Source organism: Bos taurus, chromosome 16 (genome assembly GCF_002263795.3).
Source record: "Bos taurus isolate L1 Dominette 01449 registration number 42190680 breed Hereford chromosome 16, ARS-UCD2.0, whole genome shotgun sequence".
NCBI lineage: Eukaryota > Metazoa > Chordata > Mammalia > Artiodactyla > Bovidae > Bos > Bos taurus.
The window spans coordinates 73,447,029-73,474,504 of NC_037343.1; the positions used below are offsets into that span (position 1 = coordinate 73,447,029).

General features: G+C 44.4%; 1 protein-coding gene across 2 annotated transcripts; it reads right to left on the reverse strand.

Annotated features, from left to right (window-relative positions):
- Nucleotides 1–279: 279 nt before the first annotated feature.
- On the reverse strand, nt 280–27,231 carry UTP25 (UTP25 small subunit processome component). Of its 2 annotated transcripts, XM_005217338.5 has the most exons (13): nt 27,103–27,231; nt 26,775–26,806; nt 26,040–26,079; nt 25,089–25,323; nt 22,931–23,101; nt 20,869–20,957; nt 19,126–19,536; nt 16,948–17,167; nt 10,858–11,060; nt 9,310–9,492; nt 9,064–9,176; nt 8,102–8,347; nt 280–885 (listed from the first exon to the last, which is right to left on the reverse strand). In XM_005217338.5, exons 4-13 carry the CDS (start codon nt 25,177–25,179, stop codon nt 642–644), a joined length of 1,971 nt encoding a protein of 656 aa, XP_005217395.1. In that variant the 5' UTR covers nt 25,180–25,323; nt 26,040–26,079; nt 26,775–26,806; nt 27,103–27,231; the 3' UTR covers nt 280–641.
- Between the last annotated feature and the right edge of the window lie 245 nt (nt 27,232–27,476).

The following is a 27,476-nucleotide window of genomic DNA, read 5'->3' on the forward strand; positions in this document are numbered from 1 at the left end:
AGAGGAGAAATTGTTATTTTATAGAATATGATTTTTAGGTACGTATTTTAACAAAAACACTTATTATTATGAGTTAAAGAAAGATCAGTAGATGAATATACTCTTCTAGGTTGAATTAAAATAGAATATGTAAGGTTTAAAAAAGTTTGGCTGGGGAAAAATAACAGTTTTGCAAAACCTGTGCGATCCAAAAGATGACATTCAACAGCAAGAAGGATTCCAGTTTCTCACCACCAGTTCTCACAAGCATAGAAATGTATGCCTCAGCGTAAGAAGGTGTCAAACAGAAACAGGCAAATCTGACAGACTTTACCAAGCAGGATAAATCTGAGGTATAATCACAATAAAACAATTTACAGCTTACAAAAAGATTCACAAGTTGAGGATTCCTTCTATCGACTTCTCAGAGCCCCCACGAGCTCCTCCTGTTCTCTCAAAGACAGGCTGTACCAAAATCTGGTCTATGCTGAACTTTTCAGGGATACATGACCTGAAAAGGAAGAAGTGTCTGGGAAGACACTGCCTGGTGCCCCTTCCTGCTAGCAGCCCTTCTCTGTAGAAGCGATCAGAGTCGGGTCCAAGCAGTGCAGAGCATCAAGCATCACGTGTCATGCCAACACTGTTTGCTGTCCGGCCAGTTCTCATCTTTCTCCGGTAATGAAGAGATGGACGTTCTTCTTGGACTGCAGCATCTGGGCCGCCCGCTCCACCCCGACCACAGCAGCCAAGCGCTGGGCGTCGTACTTGGAGTAGAGGACGGTGCAGGTCCAGGCGGCTTCCTCACCCCTGCTGGTGGCTCGCAGCATGTTACAGACTTCACTGTAGAAGTGCGGGTATGTTGGCAGCTCATAGAAAATCAGGTTCCTGATGCCTTTTATTGTGTATCTGCCAGAAGGAGAAAGAGAGGCTATGTCTATGGGAGAAATTTATGGAGAAGCCACCTCGGGATTTTACAGGGACACAGTCACTCATACCATTTCGTGCTCAAGGAGGAAGAACAATAACAGACAGACCAAGGGCTACTCTAATTTGAGCTGGAAGGGCTCATTTTTTGTGACAACATGTTTGAATTCCTAATGTTTGGTTTAAGATAATGATAAAATGAATTTGCCTTTCCTGAGCCTGCTCTGAGGAGAATGAGGTAGGCTGGGGAAGAATAGAAGACAAGGGTTAAAAATCAGTCATCCAAAATTTAAAAAGTAGACAACTTCCAATTTAACACTATCCTTATAATCAGGGAAAACAATGTTCTGTAACGGAGATGAGGTCAGATCCAGTACATAAAATAAACTGCAAATGTTCTCCCATTAAGTCTTTCTTATCACTCTGACAACATGTTAACTCCATGGCAGATGTTCCAAGTTCATCCATTTATAACACTGTGCCCAAGGACCCATCAGGCATTCTGGGAAGGCAGTTAGTTTCAGGAGCTTCCTCACTCTTTCCCTGCCCCACAGGGCTGCACCGTGGTGGTGGGAAGGCACACCCTAGGGACTCGCCCGTGGTTAGGTCGAAGTCAAGCATTCCCTAACAAAAGATTCCACAGGCTGACAAGGTTCTGATTCCGACACATCTGATGTTAGACTTCCTCAGGAATTTTATTTTATTCGTGGAGGATAAGTTTTCCTGGTCTTTTTATCCCATGGCTCAGCCTTATCTCTCTGGAGACCCTCCTCTTCCAGAATATAACTGCAGTCCATTACTTGGTTCATTTTTCCACATCCCCTTTCTATAAAGGAATTCTAGTGCTAACGAGTGAAGTTGACAAGACACAGTTCTGCCTCAGCAGTTATCAAAACAAAAACACACAAACCCGGAGTTTCGCTTCTGCTTAGTATGTAGAAAATTCAAGAGAATACTGCTTCCATGCTAACAAGAAAAAGACCATCTACAACAACATTCCTCCTCTTGAGCCTAGACAGCTGATGTCGTGAAGTAAGCAGGTGAACTGATTCAGCGGCGCCCTGGTGTGTGTTTAACTCGTTCTCAGTGGGGGAGGGAAGGTGCTGTTGGAAGCACTTGCCAATTTCTGTGGTGTAAACCCTTCATTTCAAGCGACCAATGTCATGCTCCTGGACTTGGAAACAGGGAGAGATGTGTGACCAGATCTCAAGAGCAGGTATGAGCCAGCTTCAGCCCATCACTGACTGAATTCCAGAGCAACAAGCTCATCTGAAGAAAGAAAGGGCACTTCACCTTAGGCAGAGCGCAGTGGGAAAGGGGGTGGCTGCCATAGAAGTGGGAAGGAAGAAACAGCCACACCTTCAACACGTTCTCAAAGGGCAATCATGGGTTTGCATGAGAGTTCAGGATCCCTGGGATTTCCGGACGCACCTTTACTTCATTTTTACGAGGTCCTTTCCACAGGCCTCCACTGGGAGCCCTGAAGACAAGGCAGAAGACCTGAGAGACCCTGCGGGCAGCGCAGACAGGAAAACTCACTCTTTCCCCAGACCCATACTGTGTCTGAAGCTAAAGCCTGAAGCCAGTGAACAGGACAAAGGTCAACTGCTGGGGTGGGGTCAGATGAAGCAAAAATCCACTACCCTAAGGGAGCGGGGTTTCCCTCGTGGCTCAGCTGGTAAAGAATCTGCCCGCAATGCGGGAGACCTGGGTTCAATCCCTGGGTTGGGAAGATCCCCTAAAGAAGGGAAAGGCTATCCACTTCAGTATTCTCGCCTGAAGAATTCTATGGACTGTACAGTCCAAGGGGTTGCAAAGAGTTGGACACGACTGAGAGACTTTCACTTTCAAGGCAGGGGCATTAACTCCTTCACCCCATCCTTCCCCACAAGACTCACACCCAGTAAAAAGCAAGAGCAGTCTGTCCCTAAGCAAACGGCATGAAGCCTACGGAGCCCAAGAGCCTGCACTGATGTAAGCAGAGGTTCTCTGCCAGTGGGGAGAAGCAGGAAACTCTTTCCAAGACCCTCACAGAATAAGGCAGAGAGAGGTCTGCCGCTATGCAGGGTGGTGTAGGAACCCTGAGAAAGCCCAGGGTGGAGAGAACCTGCCTGCACCTGAGCTGGACGGGTCAGAGGGCCCCTGCCCCACTTCAAGCCTGTGTGGATGAGTGATGTGGATGTGTGGAGTGGGGCAACCGGCAGCAGTGCAGGGAGAGGCTCTCCCTGGGCACAGGGGTGCACGGCTGGGGGAAAGCTGAGAGGGGAGCCAGGTCCTGAGACAAGACCCTCCAGCAGGGCCCCGCGCCGGGCCACTGTCTGCTGGAGGAACTGCAGTCTGTGGTACCTGGACAGTAACCATGGGAACAACCGAATCCTCACTAGGCTCCCAACCCCCACTCTAGTGGCCTAATGCAAGAGGTGTGTCCAGGCCAACCACCCACTCAGGAACTCCACTCAACTACATTAAAACCATGAGGTATCATTTTGACTATCAAATTACTGGCAACAGGTAGGGTTTTACAGAGAGAGGTTAATGGAGTATAAGTTATTGTATGTATTTTGGGGGGGAAAGGGAGAAGATGGGAGTTGCAATGTACAGCAAACATTAAATTGTGTACAGTTTTTGAACAAACAAGTTTTCCTTTCCATATTTATCCCAAGGAAAATACCTAGGCAACCAGGCCATCAACTACACAGATGGATGCTCATGGCATTATTGTACATAATAGCAGAAAACAACATGCCTGTTAAAAGGAAACTGGGTTAATTATATACCCATTCAAAGGACATAACACTAAGTTACCATTAAAACGGATACTATGTACACCTCAGAGATTACTTACAATTAAAAAGAAAAGGTATCTTTACAAGGCAGAGACCTAGCAGAACTACCTTGACCAGGGGATTACATTTAGCATCACCCAAAATGGGATAGACTGACACCCTGTGCCTTCATGTAGAATTCTTACCAAAATAATGTTTAAATCTGTGATTCCCAAACTTGGACGCCTGTTGAATCACCTATTTGTTTTTAAAAAATATCTATTATATAATTGGTCCCCATCTCCAACACTATGATTTAATTGATACTGGGGTATGACATGGGCATTCAGATTTTTTAAAAGCTCTACTAGGGGATTCCAATGTGTGGTAAAGTTTGGGAACACTGATCTAAATAATAAGGAAACAGGCAAATCCAGACTGTGGGACATTCTACGGGAAACCGGACTGGACTTTTCAAAAAAAAAAGTCAGTATCATGACAAAGAACAAAAGGAAGAGAATTATTCCAGATGAGGGTTTCTTAACCACAGTATTACTGACATTTTAAGCCAGATAATTCTTTGTTGTAGGGGCCATCCTGTGAACTGAAGGGTGAGTAGCAGCACTCAGGCCTTGACCTGTATGAACCACTAGAATAACCTTCCAGCTGTAACTACCAAAAATGTCTCCAGATATTTCCAAATGTCCCTTAGGGAGCGAAACTATTCCCAGCTTGAAAACTGCTAAAATAAGAAGCATGTTAACCAAATGCAATGTATGATACTCAACTAAATCCTAAATCCTGGACTGCTGGTGGGGGACAGCTGTGACAGTCACTGGAAAGCAACTAGGAAAATCTGAACGTAGACTACATTTTAGATGATGTTATTGCAATCATGTCAAGTGGAATGTCAATAAATGACAGAATTTTGTTTCTAGCCACTTTACATGCTGAAAGATCTAGAAGTTAAGTGTCATGAAGCCGCCTATAATTTACTGTCAAATGGTTCAGGAAGAAAAAAATAAGATGTGGGAGGAGAGAGAGGAGAGACAGAATGTTAGTGCATGTGAACAGGGCAAAATGCTAATAGCCGGCCAAGTCTACGTGGAAGGAGTTAGAGATGTTCACTGGGATGGCTTTACAATGTCTTTTGAAATGAAATCTTCCCAAATAAAAAGTTGGTGGTGGGGAGGATGTGACAGAACCACATATAGACTTAAAAAGACTTAAAAATCCATATCCATAACACACAAGTATACATGCCAAAATGCTAACTTGTTTTTCTTCAATGAGCACATAAAACACTTAAGATAAAAGAAAAAAAAATCCCTATGTGTATATGGGGATCTCAATTTTGGTATTTTTTAAAATTGCCTGTGTCTGTGTGCATGTACACAAGTTTTTTGACATTAAAAAGTCAGGGAAGAAATATACCAAAATGAGTATTTGTATCAGTGGGATTATAGGTGATTCCATTTTTTTAACCTAGATTTTCCAGGTTCGCTAACAATAACACTCTTACAATGAAAGTATTTTTAAAACAAAATAAAACAAAATCGACTCCAATAGGTGTTATACTTAAGAACTAAGAAAATCTCTTAGTGCCAATTTGTCTACAATGCAGGAGATGCAGGTTCAATTCCTGGGTGGGGAAGATCCCCTGGAGAAGGAAATGGCTACCCACTCTAGTATTCTTTCCTGGAAAATCCCATGGACAAAGGAGCCTGGCAGACCACAGTCCATGGGGCCTCAAAGTCGGACACGACTCAGCAACTAAACAGTACAACAAAGAGAGGCTAGGCATCTTCTGGAAATAAGAGAACGTGAGCAGGGCCTCTTCAGAGGGGCTGCTGCTGCTGCTAAGTTGCTTCAGTCGTGTCCAACTCTGTGCGACCCCATAGATGGCAACCCACCAGGCTCTGCCATCCCTGGGATTCTCCAGGCAAGAACGCTGGAGTGGGCTGCCATTTCCTTCTCCGATGCATGAAAGTGAAAAGTGAAAGTGAAGTCACTCAGTCGTGTCCAACTCTTCGCGACCCCATGGACTGCAGCCTACCAGGCTCCTCCGTCCATGGGATTTTCCAGGCAAGAGTACTGGAGTGGGGTGCCATCACCTTCAGAGGGGCAGTCAGTACCAATTCCTGTAACCTTCTGCACCCCTTCCCCTGCCCTCCTCCTCTCCTGTACATGTTTTGTGTCTTCAACGACCCCAACAAATATGGTCTAACACTCTGACAGGACCTAAAATTAAGGACATTCCAGGTATCTATGCTACCTGCCAACTGTCAATGATAAATGAGGCACCCACAACTGACTTGAAAGGCTGGTTCTCCGTAGTCTATAAAGACTCGATCTGCTACTTCTACAGCTGGGGTTCTCACTGGGGCAAGGAGAACCCGGAAACACCCTAGGCGGCCTTTCCCAACTCTAGAAATCCCACCTCCAGAGCTTCTGAGTGTCAATCCTTCATGCTGTGCTTTCCCACTGATAATGCTCAGAGAAGGAGCTGTGAACTGTCCTCACCTCAGGAGTATCATGACCAAAGGCCAATCCAGCCCTAAGATTCTACTGGTTTCATCTCCCCAAAGAAAACAAATCTTCAGGTTGAAAATTTTTCATTAGCTCACAAATGAACTGCAGTATTTCTAACACTGTCTACTTCCTCAGAGAATACAGACACAGAATTTTAGAGTTGGTTACTAAAGTTGAAAACACATGTACTTTTCCCCACGGTCAAACTAAAAAAATCAAATCACAAAGACACTGCAGATCAAAATACCTATCATCACCTTCATGACCTCTCAAGCAAAAAACTCTACAGCAGGGAACCTTGAGACAACTGGCAGTTGCAAATTACTCAGATTCACATTTAAAACCCAATAACCGGATAAGGGTGTAAAGCAAGCGGCACGTGTCAGGTCTGTCTTTACCGTGACTTTGGGAACAAAACCGTCTGGTCAGTAAATGAACGGTGTAAGACGGGAGACTGTGCCACCTACCTAAGAGAAGGGGCTCCTCTTAACACCACGCCCTCTCCTTGAAGATCTGCTCTTTGAGAGAGGTCCTCATCCCAGCTTAATTCACAGTTGTGAGAGACCATCAAGTTGGGAAGTTTTCCAATTCATCCACTTCATTCAAAGGACTTGCTCTGATGTGTCAAGCTTTTGGAAAACTAAGGGCTCTTAAGACCTACTGAATGCAAATTCCCTCCAAAATACCACTTTCCAATGCTAATGAAAACAACAACTCCCTGGAAGGAAGCAAATAATGATGCTGGGAAGCAGGCATCTGTTAAAACTCTTGGGCCAAACAGCCAAGAATGAAGCCCCATCAACACAGATGCAGTCATGCCTCGCCTCTCCGCTGGCAGATAACCGTTGTCAGCAGAATGCCAGAGGTCATGCCTTGCCAGCCTGTTTCACCCGGCAGGCTGCTGGGTCTTCCTGGTGAGGAGAGGGTTTCTGGGGAACACCATCCAATACCAACATAAACTAAAAAGCAATGCAATGCCAAGGTGCACCAACTAATAAGCTCCAAAGCCTAGAAGATTTCTGGCTTAGCTGTTAGAGATTCTCTGAGGAAATGTGTCCCTCAGTAGTCTATGACTGAAAATTAATAAGACAGTAAAGTCAGAACTTAAACTCACTGAACATTACTGTGAATCAGGAAAGAAAAGGTTATAGGATGCAATTTCCATCTCTCTCTAGCTAAGGGCTTAAAGGAGGCTTTTACACTTGGCAGTAGAGAGAATTAGCAAAACAAGAAAATCGCCGAGCTCTGGGTGCACGAAGGGCTGCAGCTATCCCAAACAGTAACAGAAGGATCAATATTACTAACACTCTAATTAAAAAAAGGTCAACCCAACATTTTTGTCAAAGTCACATGGTGGGGAAGCTAAAGCAAATGCTGAAGCTCTTAAAGATTCACCTTTAAGGCCCTCGCCTTTTGCTCTTCATAAACATCAAGTGTGCACACCATCTCTGGACACATGAGAACTTCCTGAACACTGACACTGCACTCAGCGTCCATCTCCACACAGTCCCCAATATTTCATCTGTGCTTCTACGACAGGCTCCATCCACCCTTTGCTGTACTCACTTAAGTTGTCCCTGTCAAGAGCTGCTCAACTCTGTCACATCTTCCTTGAGGGGCATACCCTCAAGAAAGCTACTTAGGAAGTACCCTAAGTATGGATCCACTCCACATCTATATATAACATGCTGCAGTCACTCATTCATTTCTACAACCTTTTCCAGCAACACCCATTTTGCAAGAAAACCAAACAACCCATCAAGAAAAGCCTGTCCAGCCCCTAGAACTCTGGCGTCTCTCCAGGAGGTGGAATAGGGAGGACCACAGCACTGCAAAGCCCCCCGTACACTCAGAAGCAGGCCCTCCAGAGAGGATGCTCGAAGCCCAGCCCTACTTCTCACCTTTTGTAGAAATGGAAGCGCTCGGTGAGCAGCAAGAACTGCTTCTCCCCTTGAAGGAAGAAGTGTCTGGCCCTGGAGACCCCAGACTTCTGGGTGTACTCGCAGATGTGAGCAAAGTTCAGTTCCTCCTTCTTGAAGTAATTTCGGAGACGCACAAAGTCAAAGTAGGAGGGGACATAGATCAGCGTGTGGGACATGACTGCATCCCGATACTGAGGCAAAATCTTGTTCACGAAAAAGTTGAACCTGATTTGGAAAGGCAAAGGGCAGAGTCAGTGGTCTGGAAGTGAGCCCGTAGGGTCACTGCTAACCGCATGGCCCTGGGCAAGTCGCAGTCTCCCTCCACCTCCGCTAAGAGGCCAATCCGGCCTACTGCACTGCAAAGAGATTAAACTTGTTCAACACGTTAGAAAGTAAGCGCTAATACTACGCATCATAAAGTATGGATGTGACACTGGTACATCCCAGAGAATTATTCTAGGAAGTATATAACCATATCGCTCATTCATTCAGTTGTCAGTCAGTCAACAAACAATTACTGAACACCTACCATATACTAAGCACCATTCTGCTACCAAGGGTCCCCTGACTAAACACAGTGAGCAAACAGGAGAAAATAACATAGAGAATTAGAAAAGGAGTTCTTGCCCTGAAGGGCTTACAATTAAGTTGCTGACATGCAGCATTAAGCAATTAATGTAATTTTAAAATGCCACCGTCTAGGGGAAAGACCCGATTCACCAACTCTGCCACTAACTAGATATCAGAACTAGGATGAGGCATCACCTCTCTGGGCTTCAGTGTCCTCCTCTGTCAATGCCATGATGGAGGGGAATCACCTCATTTCATCTGGCAAACAGTCATCGATAAAGCCAACATGGAGTCCAATTCTAAGTTTGAACGGCCAGATAAAAGCCGTGTGACTCCCAGGGTCCAGTGGGAAGGGTGGAGGATGTGGGTACCTGGCATCAATCACAGAAGCGAGGCTTTCCACTTGCATCCTCTGGAAGACGTGCGGGAGCTGCACCAGGACCCGACTGATGGAGCCTGTCATCGGGACGCTCCTCACGGCCACCTGCCAGGAGTCAGGGAGAGCATCAGGAGGTGAGCCATCCCTGCTGCTGCCCAAATGTAATCCTCCCCTTCTGCCTTGTGACCCAAACAACACCCGACACTTCCCGAAGGTTCAGAGAAAGGGGAGACCCCACCTGGCCTTGCACATTGACGCAGTACTTGTTGAACACGGAGTTGATCTGGGCATCCTGCAGGGCCCCGAACAGCAGGGTCTGGCGATAGTACTTGGACCAATTGTTGAGGCTCCACATCCGCACTCGAGAAAAGTCCACCCCATGTGAATCCAAGGGCAGCAGGTTCATGTGGTTCATCAAATGCTGCGAGCAGGAATACTACTCCATTAGTGCTTACTGAGCACTTACCTGGAGGGCATTGCTAAGCGCTGCATAAGCCTTTTGTCTTACTTAACCCTGAGAAACGCACACTATCATCTCCCAAGTTACAGCAAGAAAACTACGGCTCAGGCGGGAGAGTGACTTGTCCATAGTCAGGTAAACATTCCCAACACGAAAATAAAGCTCAAACTGGCTACCTCCTGGATCTTTCAAAAAGGACTGAGATAGTATCTATACAGTGTATTTCTGAAATGCCACCCTGGTTACTTTATAAGCAACCTGGCTCCAGACTTGGACAAGAAGGAAAATGACACAGAAAACAGAACTGCTGTCCTTCCATGACCTGGTTCTCAAAAAAGCTAGGAGATTCCCGGAGTGACTACATGTCAACAAATTAAATATGAGTCAACCATTAGCTTCCCTCGTAGCTCAGTCAGTAAAGAACCTGCCTGCAATGCAGAAGACCTGGGTTCAGTTCCTGGGTCGGGAAGATCCCCTGGAGAAGGAAATGGCAACCCACTCCAGTATTTTTGTCTGGAGAATCCCATGGACAGAGAAGCCTGGTGGGCTAAAGTCCATGGGATCTCAAGAACTGGACACAACTTAGCAACTAAACCACCACCACAACTATCAACATGCCTTTTCTATGTTAATCATATTTTTTACCTTGTATACTGAAGGGTAACAAATACTATAAATTGATTCCTTACTTTATAAGTACTCCCCTTTATTTGCTGCAAACTTACTCTAAGTCCTGGAGTTGTAGAAAAGGTAAGTTCTCACTTGCCTTATACTGTCAAAATGAACCTATGGTTCCATGATGGGGACTGTTCCAAAGCACAATCCTAAACTCAAAGACACTGCAGAGTATGTGGAGAGGGAGAAAAAAATCACAGCACTAATTATGGTAGGAGGACAAAAACACCTCACATTTATCAGTAAAACATCACACATTAAGAAATCATGAGCAAGCTTTTCCCAAACTCTACCAAACACTGAACAAAAGCAAATGAACATAAACTGCAGGAGGAATTATTTTAGATCAAGACATCCTTGGTGAGGAGGGATTTCAACCAACCAACCACATTAAAGCAGCCTATTAGTAGAAGCCATCTTTATAAGGGGAAGAACTCTTATCTGGTGATTTGAAAAGATCGACAAGAATTTTTTATCTTTCTGGATACTGACCAACCTGCAGCTAGCAGGGGGGACACTTCTCATTTGCAAACTGGAAAATGTGGAACATTTCCATTTCCAAACTAACTGAGTTTTAATCTGGACTTGACTAATCCTTTCAGACTCAACCCACTGAGCTTCTTGTCTCTAAAAGTGAATGACCAACATTACCAGGACATGCTCCCAGTTCTGCATCAAGTAAATGTCAGCTTGATCAATGATGAGCAGTTCGATAGAAGACAGAAAGTCAAAATCTCTCTTCTTCTCTCCTTCTCCACCAATGATGGTCCTCAAGCCCAGAGGGGAGGCGATGAGGATGTCCGAGGAGTAGAAGGGGGCGTAAAGTCGGATGCTCCTCTGCAGAATCGCCACCCCTACACACGAAACAGCCAAGGACACGTCAGTTCTTTAATCACCACAAGCCACCAGCTTCCACCTTCTCAAAGTGCCGCCCGCCCTTGCACCTTCCACAGCTCCCCCTTAGCATATAACTGGACTCAAATTGCTTTCATTATTAAAATCATCACCCCTCTTTGCTTTGATGGTCCCTTCTAGCCCCCACTCTCTCTTCCTTTTCTTCATTGGCAGATCTTCTCAGAAAATCATCTCTACTTTAAAATCTCCTCTTCACTCCTCAACACACTGCAGTCTGCCTCTGATTCTCAGGACGCCACTGACATGACTCTTGCTAAGGTCACCAAAAGCTCTGGGTTACCAACTCAATGGCTCTTTGTTGTTTCTTGTCATTAATGCATAAGCACGTTCTCCTTGAAATGTTTTTTTCCTTACTGGTGGTTTCCATGACTTCAACACTTACTTTTTTTATCACTGACCCGGTCCTTATCTATCTTTCCAGATTCAGACAGCTCTTCTACAAATCCCTGGCTTCACCTGCAAGTTCTCTTTCACTCTGCATAAAGCTCTGGATAAATATATTCACTAATGATGGTTTTAACCCTACTGTCACAAAATTTTATATTTCCTGCCCACATCTCATTCCAGTTTGTAAAGAGACCAAAGCGTACGTGAAGGAGACTGACTTGCCTAACTGAAAGCATGTACCAGAGGGGCAGAAGACTGCTGGGGACTCTCTCTGGGGGTGGAATGCTGGTGGAAACCACTTTTACAAATGCCCTCTACCCTGATGACACGGGTGGGCACCATTTCTGCACGCTCAGTCTAAGCTGCCCACAGTGGCGGGGGAGCGCCCCCCAGCCCACCGCCTGCACTGCTTGCGGGCCGCGCTGGCAGACACCTACAGCGAGCAGCCCCGCCGACCCCCTCCCACGCCACCTGCAGGGCACCACCAGAGCCAACGATCTCGTGCAGCCCACACAGGGGACACCCCTTGAGCGCCAGGCTCAGGCAGATGGCGGGCAGACTGCGTTTCTGGACTCCATGGGAGTGAAACAAGCAGAGAGTTCGTGGGACAACCGAGAATTAGGAAAAGGTTAAACAATACAGTTCATCTCCCACACAGAGCCACTCCTTCAAGACAGGGAGCCATAACTGCTTTGCATAATACACAGAAACAAACAGCCAAGCAAAATGAGGAAGCAGGGGAACGTGTTTCAGCTGAAGGAACCAGATAGAACCCAGAAAAAAACTGAATGAGACCGATGTCAGTAGTTTATTTGATAAAGAATTCAAAGTCATGGTCATCAAAATGCTCACCAAACTTGGGAGATTATGAATAAACAAACATATTGAGAAACTCAATAAAGAGGAAATATTAAGAAAGTTCTAAAAGAACACACAGAGCTGAAGAATACAACTGAGCTGAAAAATATACTAGAGGGAACCCACAGACTAGACGATACGAAAGAGCGTCAGCGACCTGAAAGACAGGGTAGTGGAAATCACCCCGAGAGAATGGCAAAGGGAAATAAAAGTTTTCTTTAAATGAGGACAATTTAAGGGGCAGCATCAAGGGGACTATCATCAGCGTTAACGAGGCCCAGAAGGAGAAGAGAGAGAGAGTCACTAACATCTGCATTATAGGGGCCCCAGGAGAGGGAGGAGGAGAGAGAAAGGGGCAGAAAACTTATTTGAAGAAACAATGGCTGAAAATTTCCCTAACCCAGTGAAGGAAACAGACATTCAGGTCCAGGAAGCACAAAGACATGGCATTTTATGGAGAAAACCCCAAAGACTCCACCAAAAAACTGTTAGAACAAATGAATTTAGTAAAGCTGCAAGATACAAAATTAACATACAGAAATCTGGTGCATTTCTACACATTCATAATGAACTATCAGAAAGAGAAATTAAGAAAACAATGCCATTTACAACTGTATCAAAAAGAATAAAATACCTAAGAATAAATCTAGCCAAAAAGGTAGAAGACTTGTAGTTGGAAATGATAAGGTCTTAAAAGAAACTGAAGACGACACAAACCAATGCAAAAATATACCATGCTCATAGACTGGAAACATTAGTACTGTTAAAATGTCCATAGTACCCAAGAAGACTACAGATTCAATGCGATTCCTATCAAAATACCCATGACATATTTGACAGCACTAGATAATCATAAAGTATGTTTAGAGCTACAAAACACCTTGAATATCCAAAGTGATCATAAGAAAGAAGAACAAAGCTGGAGGTATCCCGCTCCCTGATTTGAAACCACACTACAAGTCTATAGTATTCAAACTGTATGGTACTAGCACAAACAGAACAGAAATAGAGAGCCCAGAAAGAAACCCATGTTTGTATAGCTAATTAATCTATGAAAAGCAGGCAAGAACATACAATGTGGAAAAGACAGTCTCATGAACAAATGGTGCTGGGAAAACTGGAGAGCTGCATGCAAAAGAGTGAAACTGGACCACAAGCTTACACCAAGTACAAAAATCGACTCAAAATGGATTAAAGACTTGAACATAAGACCTGAAAAACCACAAAACCCCTAGAAGAAAACATAGGCAGCAACGTTCTTGACATCAGTCTTGGTGATATTTTTTTTGGATCTGTTCCACAGGCAAGGGCAATGAAAGCAAAATTAAATGGGGCTACTTCCAGCGAAAAAGACGCTGCGTAGCGATGAGTACCAACAGCAAAACAAAAAGGTGATCTACTCAACAGGAGAAGATACTTGCATATGTGGTAAGGGCTTGATATCCAAAACATATAAAGAATGCATGTGACTTATTATCAGAAAAACAAACAATAAAACTGGGCTGCGGATCTGAACAGACATTTTCTCAAAGTCACAGGGATGACCAACAGGCATATGTAGAGATGCTCAACATCACTAATGATCAGGGAAATGGAAACCAAAAACCACAAGGAAAAAAATCAACACTGCAATGAGGTACTATCTCACTCCAGTTAGAATGGCCATCATTAAAAAGCCTACAAACAACAAGTGCTGGAGAGGTGTGGAGAAAAGGGAACCCTCTTACACTGTTGCTGGGAATGTAAGCTGGTACAGCCACTACAAAAACAGAATGGAGGTTCCTCAGAAAACTCAAAACAGAATTACCATATGATCCAGTAATCTTACTCCGGGGGATATATCTGGCCAAAACTATAATTCAAAAAGACACATATACCCTATATTCATAGCAGCGCTATTCACAATAGCCAAGACGTGGGAACAAGCTAAATAGCCATCAACAGAAGAATGAATAAAGATGCGGGGTGTGTGTGTGTGTGTAACAGAATACTACTCAGCCATAAAAAGAGCACAATAATGCAGGGTGTGTGTGTTGTGTGTGTGTATATATATATATAAATAAATATACATAATGGAATACTAGTGTGTGAGTATGTGTGTGTGTGTGTGTGAGATGCAATACTACTCAGTCATGAAAAGAGCAAACTAATGCCATCTGCAGCAACATGAATACAACCAGAGCTTACCATACTAAGTGCAGGATGAGGAAAGTTAGAAAGAGAAAGGCAAATACCAGACGACCTCACTTACATGCGCAAACTAAAAGAAGGCACCAATGAACCTGTCTACAAAACGGAGAGAGACTCACAGGCACAGAGAACAGACTTGTGGCTGCCGAGGCGGAGGGACAGGGAAGGCCTGGAGGTTTGCAGTTAGTTGATGCAAACCATTACACTTAGAATGGACGAACAACAAGGTCCTCATGCATAGCCCAAGGAACTATATCCAATCCCATAATGGAAGAGAATATTAAGAAGAATGTAAATATACCTGAGTCACTTTTGCTGTACACAGAAATCAGCACAACATTGTAGATCAACCACACTTCAATTTTTTCAAAAAACAAATAATGGATCAGGTGGCTAATAAGTGCGATGATCAAAATGAAATAATATAACAGACTATGACACTGGAGTTATAGAATTCTTATAGCCATCATGTAAGTTGGTATTATCCTCATTTTACATTTGAATAAATCAAAGCACAGAGGAAAAGAGAAACACAATGAAGTATCACCTCACACCTGTCAGAATAGGTTTTATCAAAAAGACAAGAAATAACAAGTGCTGGCAAGGATGTGGAGAAAAGGGAACCCTTGTGCATGGTTAATGAGAACGTAAATTGGTGCAGCCGCTATGGAAAGCAGTACAGAGGTTCCTCAAAAATTAAAAATAGGACCATCACCAAAAAGGAAAAAAACAGAACCACAACACAACTGAGCAATTCCACTTCTGGGTACTGATGCAAAGAAAACAAAAACACTAATTCAAAAAGATATATGCACTCCTCTGTTCACTGCAATATTTATAATAGCCAGGATATGGAAGCAACCTAAGCGTCCGTAGGTAGGTGAATAGATAAAGCTGTGGTATACAGATATATACACACACACATATAATGGAATATTACTCAGCCATAAATGAATGAAACCTTGCCATCTGTGACAACAAGGACGGACCTTGAAGGTATCACCATAAGTGAAATAAGTCAGATAAAGACAAGTATCAATACCATATGGCATCTCTTAGATGTGGATCTAAGAAACAAAACAAAAAAACTAGACTGATAGATACAGAGAACAGACCAGTGGTTGCCAGAAAATGGGGGCGGGGGGTTGGAGGGTGGGCAACATGCATGGGGGGTAATCAAGAGGTACAAAACATTCAGTTACTAAGTGAACCGGCCACCAACATATCCAACATATGAAAAGGATCCAATGTATGCCAAAAGAGAATATAGTCAATAATATTGTATGGCAACAAATGGTAACTATACTTACTGTTGTGATCAGTTTGTAAGGTATATAGACACTGAATCACCATGTTGTACATCTGAAACTAGCATGTCAGTTATACATCAATTTAAAAAAGAGTGACTTATCAGCTGCTTGCTGGCCACCTGCACATGTTTAAAACTACACATCAACTCTCACCCCCTGCACCTCACACCAGCCGTGCTAAAGCCTCTGAGTCCGAGGTCATGCTGTTTATTCATCCTGATGTCTCTGCAGTTTCCTGTCTGAAACTTTTTCCTCCACTCAGATCTCCCTACTTCATTACTGGCTAAATCCTATTTGGGTTTCAACTTAGTACAGACAGTACATCCATCAGTAGATCTTCCCAAACAGTCCTGTGTCCACTTTGAGTAGGGATATTTGCTTTAAATACTTAAAACGGCCACTGCATCCTCTAACCATAACACATCTTTTATCTCATACTGTCCAATTTGCCTTTAGGCTGGACTTCCTTAACAGTAACTTTTAATCCTTCTAATCCTATATCCCCAGTGACTTTACAGTGCTTAACATAGTAGATGCTAAATAATGAGCATATGTGACAATAAGTAGTCTTCAAGAACTTTTGCAATGTACAACCAACAAAATACATGGGAGCTGAATGCAACAGGCACACACATGAAAAGCTGGGTGGAAGTCAGTAAGTCCGGAGTAGAGACAGCTCCCTATGGAGGCCGGAAGGAAGTCCACTATGCACAAGCCCTTCAGTTAATGCATCCTCCCCAGACTGACGCACTCTGCCCCTTCACCTCCAACTCCCTTAGGACCGCTGCAGCACTGACGATGAGCTACCAGCTATGGGTGAGCCGAGACATCTATTATACATGTACATATGCTTTCCACATATGCCTTTGGAGACGCTCCATTTCATTAGCCAAGCGTCCATCCAATTAGCCAAGGCAAGGCTCTCCCCTGGCAGAAGAGATGTCTCAAACACACCTGGTTCAGCCAGGAGTCTACCAGTGACCCTCTGACAGAATGTCTAATTCCAGGCTTCTAGCTCCCAGTTATGTGTGCCTCACACCCCAGGTCCCTCGGGGTTTCAGTCTGGACAAGGAGGAATTACCGATCCTGAAGTGGTCATCGATGTTTCCGACAAACACAGCTTCATAGTCCTCAGGCCTCTTCAGGTTGGGTGGTCTCTCCTCAGGATCGGAACCGTACTCTCCATTAAACCTCTTTTTGTTGCTGACAATGATTTTCTTCTTGCTGTCGCCCTCCAGGAGGCTGATGAAGAGCTGCACCACCCGCAAAGCAGCTTCCCGGAACGGCACCACGATGAGCACCTGACAAGGCAGAGACGGCGGCCTTGGAGGGGCAAGGGGAGTGCAAGCTGAGCCCGCTGGGGACCCGGAGCTGGCGAGTCCCCTGTTCCTCGGCCCCGGGCCAGGGATCACATCCGTGTCACCCCCCTTACACAGGGCCTGGCTCAGTACTGCAGGCTGAGTATCTTTCAGATGCACAGCTGTGTCCTATGGACTTCCATCTCATGGCCCCTGGGGGACATTCTTAAGCATAATGTGGAAATATCTTTCAGGATAACTCAATGCCTTTAACAGAGATATCTACCAGCAAAAGCCCATGGACATAAACAGACAAAGTTCTCTGAGGACAAGACATGTTACTCATTTCTGTCTCCTACAGAACTAGTTCAGCATTGTGATTCATAAGAGCCAAGGAATATGCTGAATAAATGAATTAGATGTATTGGTAGAGAACAAATAACCTATCATTACTTCTCTAGTACATTTCCTGGTACACTTTTCAGAAATAATGATAAAGTATTTCTAAAGTAAGATCATATTTCAATGGGAAATAGATGATTCAGTTTTCCAAATGTTTCCAAAAATGTTTAGTATTAACTGTTAAGAAACAAAACCAGAAGATGCTTAACAAATAATTTCTAACTACCCTTGTGTACATGGGTGTTTTTCCTAACTACACTTGGCTAAGGCTTCCCTAGAGACTCAATGGTAAAGAATCCGCCTGCAATGTAGGGGTCATAGGTTCAATCCCTGACTTGGGAAGGTCCCTTGGAGGAGGAAATGGCAACCCACCACAATATTCTTGCCTGGGGAATCCCATGGAAAGAGGAGCCTGGCGGACTACAGTCCAAGTGGACACAAAAGAGTTAGACATGACTTACTGACTGAACAACTCAAGCCTTGTGTAAACCATACAATCAGTGGAAATAACCCCAGTCAGATCTGGCAGTTCACCAAATTCTAAATTGCTTCATTTGGGTGTTCTACCTCATACTCTGTTTGGCAGTTCTAAATGGAAACAGATAATCTTTTTATCCTGATGTTCAAGATTCTGAGGTGGTTTCCCAGAAGGGCAACCAGCACAGCCAGAGGGGTGCAGTGACTCAGTCTGGTACAGCTCGGGGATGACTGATCACTTTTGAAGAAGGCCAAGTTACTGTCCTGCTGGGACACTAAGAGTCTGGTGGTTTTCCCCAGCTATCAAACAAGAGGGCTGGACTAAGAAATCTCTTAAGAGCTGCGTCATCTTAATAGCTGAGAATCCTATTAAGCTCAATGAGAAGTATCTAAGAAGAGGAGGCTTCTTCAATACAGAGACACGGGTGAGAGGGTTGGGTGGGACGGGAGGTACAGTATCTAGCTACAGGACATCATGAAAAACGTGGCAAGTCCGAAGATATTTTCTGTGTAAGCCCTCAATCCACTGGCGCTTAAGCCTATGAGCCCACATAAATGTAATCATCACTTTAAGTTGCAATAATGATACAATGGGAAAAGAGGGGTTTTGTTTTCCAAGGTTTACATATTTACATGGCTTAGTGAAGAGAATCCTTGGTTTTAGTCCTGTCTGTGCTACTGTCTCCCTGGTTCTCTTTAGCAAGGCCCTTTATGAATCTGGGTCTGTGTCCACAGATGTATTATGTAGGGATCGAACAAAAAGTTCTTTAAGGACCTGTCCAGCTCTGACAGTCACAAAGAAGAGATTTACAGTGCAGTGCTACTTACACAGAGGATCAGGGTTTATCTTTAGGGAGAATTATCACGCAGGTGCCTCCTACTCAAGTTTCAGGTAGAGCCACTGTTAGAGACAGCCCACTGAGCTGTCTGCTGCACTACTGTAACACCACCCAGCTGATACGCTCAGTCTTGGACTTGTTCTTTACTCCAAGCATTAAAGCACCTGAGAACCTTCTAAGTGCCAGGGCCTAGATGGTGGTGCCTTACAGCCTCCTTGAGGGCAAAGTTCTGGGGCCACTCACCTTGGGCCTTGTCAGCCCTTGGTCCCTGAAGTCATCATCGTCACCCACCCCAAGTTTCTGGCTTCGGCGTCTGCTGTTGTTGCCAAGCACCTGGGCATTGGCTTTGAGGACGTGATTTATCACATGCAGGCAGTACACGTGTCGGATCTCTTCCCCATTCTTCAGGGCCGTCCTTTCTGGGTAGAACAGGTCCCGGTAAGAATTCATAATTAAGAAGAGCTCTTTCTGGAGGGGTGTAAAGGGGCTATTTGATTTTTGGGGACCAGAGAGGAATTGGCTGTTGGTCTTGATCCAGGTGGATTCCAGGGGCTTTTGAAGATGAACTGACTTTAAGTCAATGTCCTTTGGGGGTTTAAAGGTTTCCAACTTCTGAAACTTGGATGAAAAGACAACCTGGCCCAGGATGGGCCACTGAGGGAGAAAAGAATCAAGAAGTTAGAAATGGATGACAGTACCTTACATTCATACAGTACTTCATAACTTACAAAGGCCTTTGATGACTTACAGGTTCTCTCACTTAATCCTCACAACAACTGTGCAAGGTAAATGCTATAATGCTCTTCTTACAGTTTAGCAAACGCTGAGATTCAGAGGTTACAGGATTCAGACAAACAGGAAAGAACAGAGCTAAGGGTTAGAGCCCCAGGTTTATGACTTTAGAAAACTTGTGAGCTCTTCACTCAGTGGGTCACAGACTGTGCTGTGGACCACACTGTAGGAAGTCAAAATTTATTCTAGACAAAAAAAAAGGTACAGGTACCCAATGGTCAAGTAACTTTGAAAACACTATAAAACCTAATCCCCCTCAGGGAGAGTCACAGCAGAATAGATATGAAGGTTCTGCTGAGTCCTGTAACAAGGACTCTGTTCCATTTTGTTTAACCCACAGTTTTCCAAATTTACCTGGGCATGGAGCAAGGTTTTTTTTTTTTTTGAACAAGGTTTTTGTTTGGGATTTTTTTTGGGGGGGGAGCGGGGATGTTTGCACTCTAACAAAACTGCTGATCTTAGCAGTAAAGGATGACCTCTGTGATAAAAAAGAATTAACTACTAAAGATATGCCAACAAGTAGGATGAATTTCCAGGGAACTGTACTGAGTGAAAAAAGCCAATTTGTATCACTGTATTTCTAGAACACTTTTGAGATAACAAGATGACAGAAATGGAGAACAGATTAGCGCTTATTACCAAGGGGAAGGGAGGTGGGTACGGTCATAAAACAGCTCCAGAGAAGAGGAGGGATCTTTGCAGAGCTGGAAATGCTCTGGCTGTTGGCTGTAGTGGTGGAAATGGGAACCTACATGTGATAAAACAGTGCAGAACTAAGTAACGCACATAAATCAACAGGGGCAAAACCAAGGAAACCTGAACAAGACAAGGAGACTGGCTCAGTGGAAACTTCCTAACTGCAATACTGTACTATAGTTTTGCAGGACATTACCACTGGGGTGAACCAGGCATCGAGTACATGGGTATCTTTGCGTTATTTCTTACAACCACATCTGTAAGAACTATCTCAATAAAAATTTCAACGAACACGGAGCCTGGAGGGCTACAGTCCACGGGGTCGTAGAGTCGGACGTGACTGAGCGAGTGAGCACACGCACAGGCTCTTCCAGCGTTCCTGTGTCCTGCTCCCCAAGTCATCTGCCACTGGTGTGTATCACACATTTAGGGAGATCAGTAGAACCCAAGATCACCGCTCCTCCCCATCTGTGACTGTGATGATGGAATGACGCTTACTTTTAGCTGGTGGGTAGTTTTGGGGTTTGTGGCAACAGCCTGGATTTCTTTTTCTTTCAGTTTTGTGTTCACATGTTGTACAAATGGATCTAATTCAGAAATAAAGAAGATTAGAACAGTTAGAGCAAATGACAGGGATTTTTCGGTCTTCCCTTTTAATGACATGATGTTCTTCATGATGTTAACTCGATTTTTTCCTCCACCTACTTCCCCCATCATTTATCCCAGTCCAGAGCTTAAAAGTTTCTGACACGTTCACTTCCCTAAAGCATTTCTTTAGTCACGTTATTTCCGAGCTCAAAAACCTCTGAAGAAAATTCTCAGTCTGAAAATCAACACACATCTCTAACCTACTTCTCCAATGTAATTTTTGAATGACATGGCTCTCAAATTCTTCTGCCACTGTGGTTTTCCTTCCTTTAACTGAAAATTCTATCCTCTCCTTCACCTCATTTTCATATATCCAAACAGGATCAGTTGAGTGTTACCCCTGACTCATGGTAAACAACTACTTCCCAGGAGGTTCCTGTGTCAGGACAGTGCTGGCTCCACGAAGAGGCCACCTCTGGTCCCCTACAGACAGTCATCACTCTCCAGACCCCCACCATCCACCCCAACACACGTGTGAATGCCCTACCTCATCTAATTAGACCTTAAGATCCCTGCGGGCAGATTTCGTGTCTGATTTAACTTGCACTGAAGACACCTAGACATGCTCAACACCCAACCGAGGCGAACAAAGGCTCCGACGGCACCACCTGCTCTCGGGGTCATCCTCAGCACTCTGCTCTGGCACCAGTCTGCTCTTCCAGTCCCACCCATTTCAGAAGCAAAGTTCAACGACCTATTCAGGACCCAGGCAGTAAAACCTCAAATGCAATGCACCTAACAACAAAACCTAAGATAAGGGTGAACAATAGGAAATCAGAATTCAAGGTGCTAATATATCTGTACAGGCAAAACCACAAGAGAAACTTTATGATAAGCTTCCTTATGAAACATAAGGGTTTTTTAAGTTCAGAATGGGGTTCGTGCCCAAATTCTCCCTGCTATTTCTCCCTCTTCTCCAGAAGAGCTAACAGAACCAAATGAGGCCTAAAATTTCAACTTCAGTGGCAGACCTGGTTGAAGAATGGCACTGAGACCAAAAAAGGCAGTCAGGACACGGGACTGAGACCAAGCTGACTTGCCCATCCAGGCACACGCAGAGACACGGACCCCAAGAGATGGCAGAGACCTGCCTCAGCCTTCCACAGGCGGGTCTTATCCAAGAGACTGCCATAGGGTCACAGGGCGGTCAAGAGGCCGAGAGAGACTGAGCGGATAAGGCAGAGCGTGCTGGCTTCCGAGGTGCTCCCTCGTAGTAAGGACCAACTAGATCAGCCACCCCAGGGCTCACAAACTGTAAAACTGCTGCTTACAGGAATTGAGAAGTGACGGGTAGAGAGAAAAATGCAAAGTACTATTCTCCTCCTTCTCTGCTCAGGGAAAAGAAATCAGGATCTTCCCCTGATCCCAGCTGCGAGAATGTCAGGTCTGGGGAATGGGTCTTCCCTGCTATCATTCTTCAACTGTTTGTTCTCCTGAACACCCTCCCACTCCCAACAAGGCCTCAGCCCTGAAAACCAGAAAATACCTTGGAGAAACATTTCTTCCCAGTTCCACTTCTAGCCGCTAAACTATCTGTTTTTATTGCTGCCCATTCCAGTATCAGGAGATGTAACACACGTTAGCCCCTACTTGGAGAAGGCAATGGCACCCCACTCCAGTACTCTTGCCTGGAAAATCCCATGGACGGAGGAGCCTGGTGGGCTGCAGCCCATGGGGTCGCTAAGAGTTGGACACGACTGAGCGACTTCACTTTCACTTTTCACTTTCATACATTGGAGAAGGAAATGGCAACCCACTCCAGTGTTCTTGCCTAGAGAATCCCAGGGACAGGGGAGCCTGGTGGGCTGCCATCTATGGGGTTGCACAGAGTCGGACACGACTGAAGCGACTTAGCAGCAGCAGCCCCTACCTAGCATCAGGTGAATTCAAACAATGTACACCAGGCTCTGACCTTGTGATGCTTTCGGAGAAGAGTCACCGCCACTTTCCTCTTCGAGAAAATTGGTTTCTAGGCTGAAGAGTGACTCATGTTTTGCATCTGTAAACTCCTCGGGGGACTCCTCTGATGTGCCGGGTGGCCCGTGCCCGTCTTTTCCCTCAGGGTCAGCAGGTGAGGCCACACCTGCAATTTTGGGAAACATTTTATAAAATTATTTACTGCTCTTGAATACAATTACACTTCTGTTGACAAATGAAATCTAATTCTTCAGTCTATACTGACACTTGGAGAAGGCAATGGCACCCCACTCCAGTACTCTTGCCTGGAAAATCCCATGAACTGAGGAGCCTGGTAGGCTGCAGTCCATGGGGTCGCGAAGAGTCGGACAGGACTGAGCGACTTCACTTTCACTTTTCACTTTCATGCATTGGAGAAGGAAATGGCGACCCACTCCAGTGTTCTTGCCTGGAGAATCCCAGGGATGGCGGAGCCTGGTGGGCTGCCGTCTATGGGATCACACAGAGTCGGACACGACTGAAGTGACTTAGCATAGCATACTGACACTGACACCCACTGCCATCATTTACCTTTAAGCCAACTCAGGTTCGAAGACAGAAGTTTCAAAATTACACTGGACTGTTGACCCAGTACGTGTAAGGATGTTCAAAGCAGCACTAATTATAACAAATAACTGGAAAAATTATTTCATCATTTCTATTGATGGGGCACTAATTAAATTATCTTACAGTATTCACAATGGAATACTCTGTGATTAAGCTAATGTGAATCCAGAGTTACAAACATTATTAACAAAGAATAGGAAGTTACAGGAATACATGAGACCATACTCACAAATATATGTATAGACTTGTATTCACTCATATATCCATAAAAAGTAGTCTGGAAGGCTATATACAATGTTAAAGGTGTTCATCTCAGGGTGGTACAAATACGGGTGAACTATATTATATTACCCTCTTCAACTTTTACAGTAAATATATATTACTTTTACAATTAAAAAAAAACAACCAACTTTTCATCTGTAAAAACCGAAAACAAGAAAGAAAGCTGAAAAAGCAACAAAATTAAACAAGAAATCCCTAAGTCTAAGACAATGATTTATTTATCCCAGTACAAATGATGAATTAAAACACTAAGACTGGTGTGTGACACCTTAAAGTATAGAAAACAATAGTCAGGCAAACAGGTATTAAGATAATAGGGTATAAAAAGCTACCCAGACATATTCAGACAATGGACTACTACTCTAGCAACAAGAAGAAGTGAATTAATAATATGAACTACACGGATGAGTCACAAAAACATGAGAAGCCAAAGAAGCCAGACACAAGAGGGTACTTATAGTATGCTCTCATTCATAAGAATTTCTAAAAAAGACAAAATTAATATATAGTGAAAGAAAGCTGGTCAGTGGTTGCCTGAGGCCAGCCTGGGAAGCTGACTGCAAAGGGACAAGAAGAAAACTTTTTGTAGGTATTGGAAACATTCTGTATCTTGATTTTGGTGGTGGTAATACAGACATATACATTTGTCAAAAGTTACTAAATCACATACTTGAAATGGGTATACTTTATTGTATGTAAATCATGCCTCAATAAAGTTGATTTTAAAGTTAACTTAAAAAGTCACCTAGATGCCTGAGTGAAGCAGAGTCCCTTTGGGTTTTCAATCCCAGCTCTTCTCTGAAGCCTTCCCTCATTTACTCTGGCAGCAAGTGACCACTCTGTATCTCTTCACCACCTGGTATCTATCTGTTCCACCTAGATCTGCTGCTTGAAATGTTTTGTATATTTCGTGTCTATCTTCCAATACACACAGTTCCTCTAAGGGAGGGGCAGTAATCTCTTTAATAAATTGAGACTGTTAACAAAAACAGAATTATGTTCCCTTTCCTGACAATCACGGGAACTTTAACTAGGATTGAAGTCTGGAAATCATGAGCAAAAATGTCACTTCTCCATGTTTATGGCCAGAGGGTCCTGTGTTTTCTGTCAGACCTCAAAGCCCAGACCAAGCCCAGAAAGGTTAAGAATCTCTGCTTTGAATCCATGTGCTTTCACCCAGCTCGTATAGCACAAGGCACCATAGCCCTGGGGCAATCCGTCTGTGGTCCCAGCAAAGATCTTAGACCCACACCAGAGACACTTACTGCTCTGCATGTCAGTAGACTCTGCTGCCATATCTTCCTCCTCGCTGATGTCACTATCGCCATCTTCAAGATTCATTTCTGTCTCATCCATAACACTGTCTTCTTCCGCTTCCTCCTCCTCCTCCTCTTCCTTGGAAACATTCTTTAATGTGGCAAGTAATCGATGGTAACCAGACACTTGTTCTGGTTCACTCTCTGCTTCACTTTCAGAACTTGAAGTATCTGAACTCTCTGACTGGAAGGAAAATAGGGATTTTAAAAACAAGAAGTATACTGTTCTCATGACTACCCCATCACTATCATCAGGTCCACAGGGGAACAAGTTCAGATTTTTCTAAATTAAAATTAGCTTTTCTGTAAATATGCAATATCTATTCAACCAAACCTTGCACCAAATTTATTTAAAATAGCTAACCTAGCTATGCTTCTAAAAGCTCTTCCTCTTCTTTGAACTGCTAATCTTCTATATGGGAAGAAAGCCGACTAAAGACAGTGAGCGTTAGGTTATAAGGCAATCTCACCTGGGTCAGATATTTGGCACTTTTAAAGGAGCAAGAGAAAAAAACTACAATGCAACAACAACAACAAAAAAAATGTAGCAATTTTTCTGAGTTTGTTTTAATGAGTTAAGACCTTTGATGATTTTCCACTCTATTTTATGTTAAGTATACAAGATATTTCCTCTTAGGATTTACTAAAAGCCCTCTGGTATGCCTCCTTAACAAGTTCTAAAATGCTAATCTCTCAGGACAGTTTCAAACTCTGTACTGTATTAGTTATCACAGTGGAATTTAAACACACATCCGCATTCAGAACTAAGCAATATTATGAAAATAATAGCTTACATCTAAAATCAAAGAGCGGAAATGCATTCAAACTTTATTGTTATATATAATCTCAGAGAAGTAACAGCCCAGAATCAACTATCATAAGGAAGATATAAAGCATTACCAGTTGACAAGTCTGTGGTTTTGCTTCCTTTCTGGAAACCCTGAGAAGAAACAGGTAATGTTAAACTCTAACTACTGGTATGTAACAATTAGGAAAAAGTCTAATGATACAACTTTAAATAAGCATGGCAGACTAGCAATACATTGTAACATAAATACAGTATAACTATACATTATAAATACATTATAACCACAGTCATGTAAAAACTCCATATGCACTTGGACAGGGATTGCAAGAAAATGCCAAATAGATGATAATCGACAAATGTAAAAGTTTAACAAGATCACAGGACAAATACCCCAGTCACACAGTAACTAGCTCTCATCCGAAAGATAGGAACGTTTGGCAAATAAAAGCCCTTGGAGTTCACACTTTTCTAGCAAGTTTCTTAATTAGGCCGTCCCTCTTAACTTTTTGATAAAGCGGCCCAAAGTGGCGGGTAAGAACTATGATCATAACTGAGAGTCTGGACACTTATAGAGAAAACCCACATCTACCCATACATCAGTTTCCTCACGGTCACGGAATAGACCGGTGATGCCGAAGGCCCCAATGTGAAGTCGCTCAGTCGCGTTCGACTCTTTGCGACCCCATGGTCTGTAGACCCCCAGGCTCCTCTGTCCAAGGGATTTTTGAGGCAGGAGTACTAGAGTGGGTTGCTATTTCCTACTCCAGGGAATCTTCCCGACCCAGGGATGGAACCCGGGTCTCCCGCATTGCCGGCGGATTCTTTACCGTCTGAGCCACCAGGGTAGCCGCAAGCAAATCTTTATAAACATAAAAAACAAAACGATCTCAGAAAAATCTCTGACCATACAAAAACCAACCCCGACACCCGCCCCACTTTAGGTGTGTAGGGTCTGGCAGAAAGCGACCGGCTCAACGAAAGGCAGGCAGACGGGAGAACACCGCGTCTCGGGCGGGACGTCGACAGGACGCCCAGCCCTGGCGGCGGGGGCGCCCTGTCACAGCCCCGGGGCGCGCGCGGGCCCAACGCCGGGACACGCGGGGTCCCTCTGGGAGAGGGGGTTGGCAGCGCGCGTCCCGCCACGCCCCTCCACACCTGTCATAGAAGGGGTGCTCCTCGCCGAAATCCCGAAGATGCTTCTTCTGCTTTTTAGTCAGGGAGCCGAGCAGCTGGCTCTGGCTCCGGCTCCCACGTTTGCCCATGGCGAGGACCGCAAGTCCGCCCACCTCCACTAGCTTCACGCCTGGTAGTAGACCTGTCGACGCATTCACGCGCGACCGCCGGCGGCGCTTTACGGCGGCAGGGGCGTGCCATAAAGCAGACCCGCTTTACGTCGCTCTTGTGCGACAGGCGTTGGAACTTCCTGTTTCCCGTTTCGCCCTCTAGCGGGGTTCTCTGGAAGCACGTGCTCGCCTTCCCGTCTCTTCTGGGCTGTAAAACAAAGATAGGCCAAAAGTAGGCAGGCAGGC

Bases quoted from the DNA above. Each gene is read 5' to 3' on its own strand.
- UTP25 (XM_005217338.5), bottom strand. From the start codon at position 25,179: ATGGATGAGACAGAAATGAATCTTGAAGATGGCGATAGTGACATCAGC. The intron at 20,958-22,930 runs GTCAGAGCCTGG...TTTCTGAATTAG, and splicing joins TTCTCCGAAAGCATCACAAG to ATCCATTTGTACAACATGTG. The intron at 11,061-16,947 runs GTAATTCCTCCT...TTTCGTGTGTAG, and splicing joins CGATGACCACTTCAGGATCG to GGGTGGCGATTCTGCAGAGG.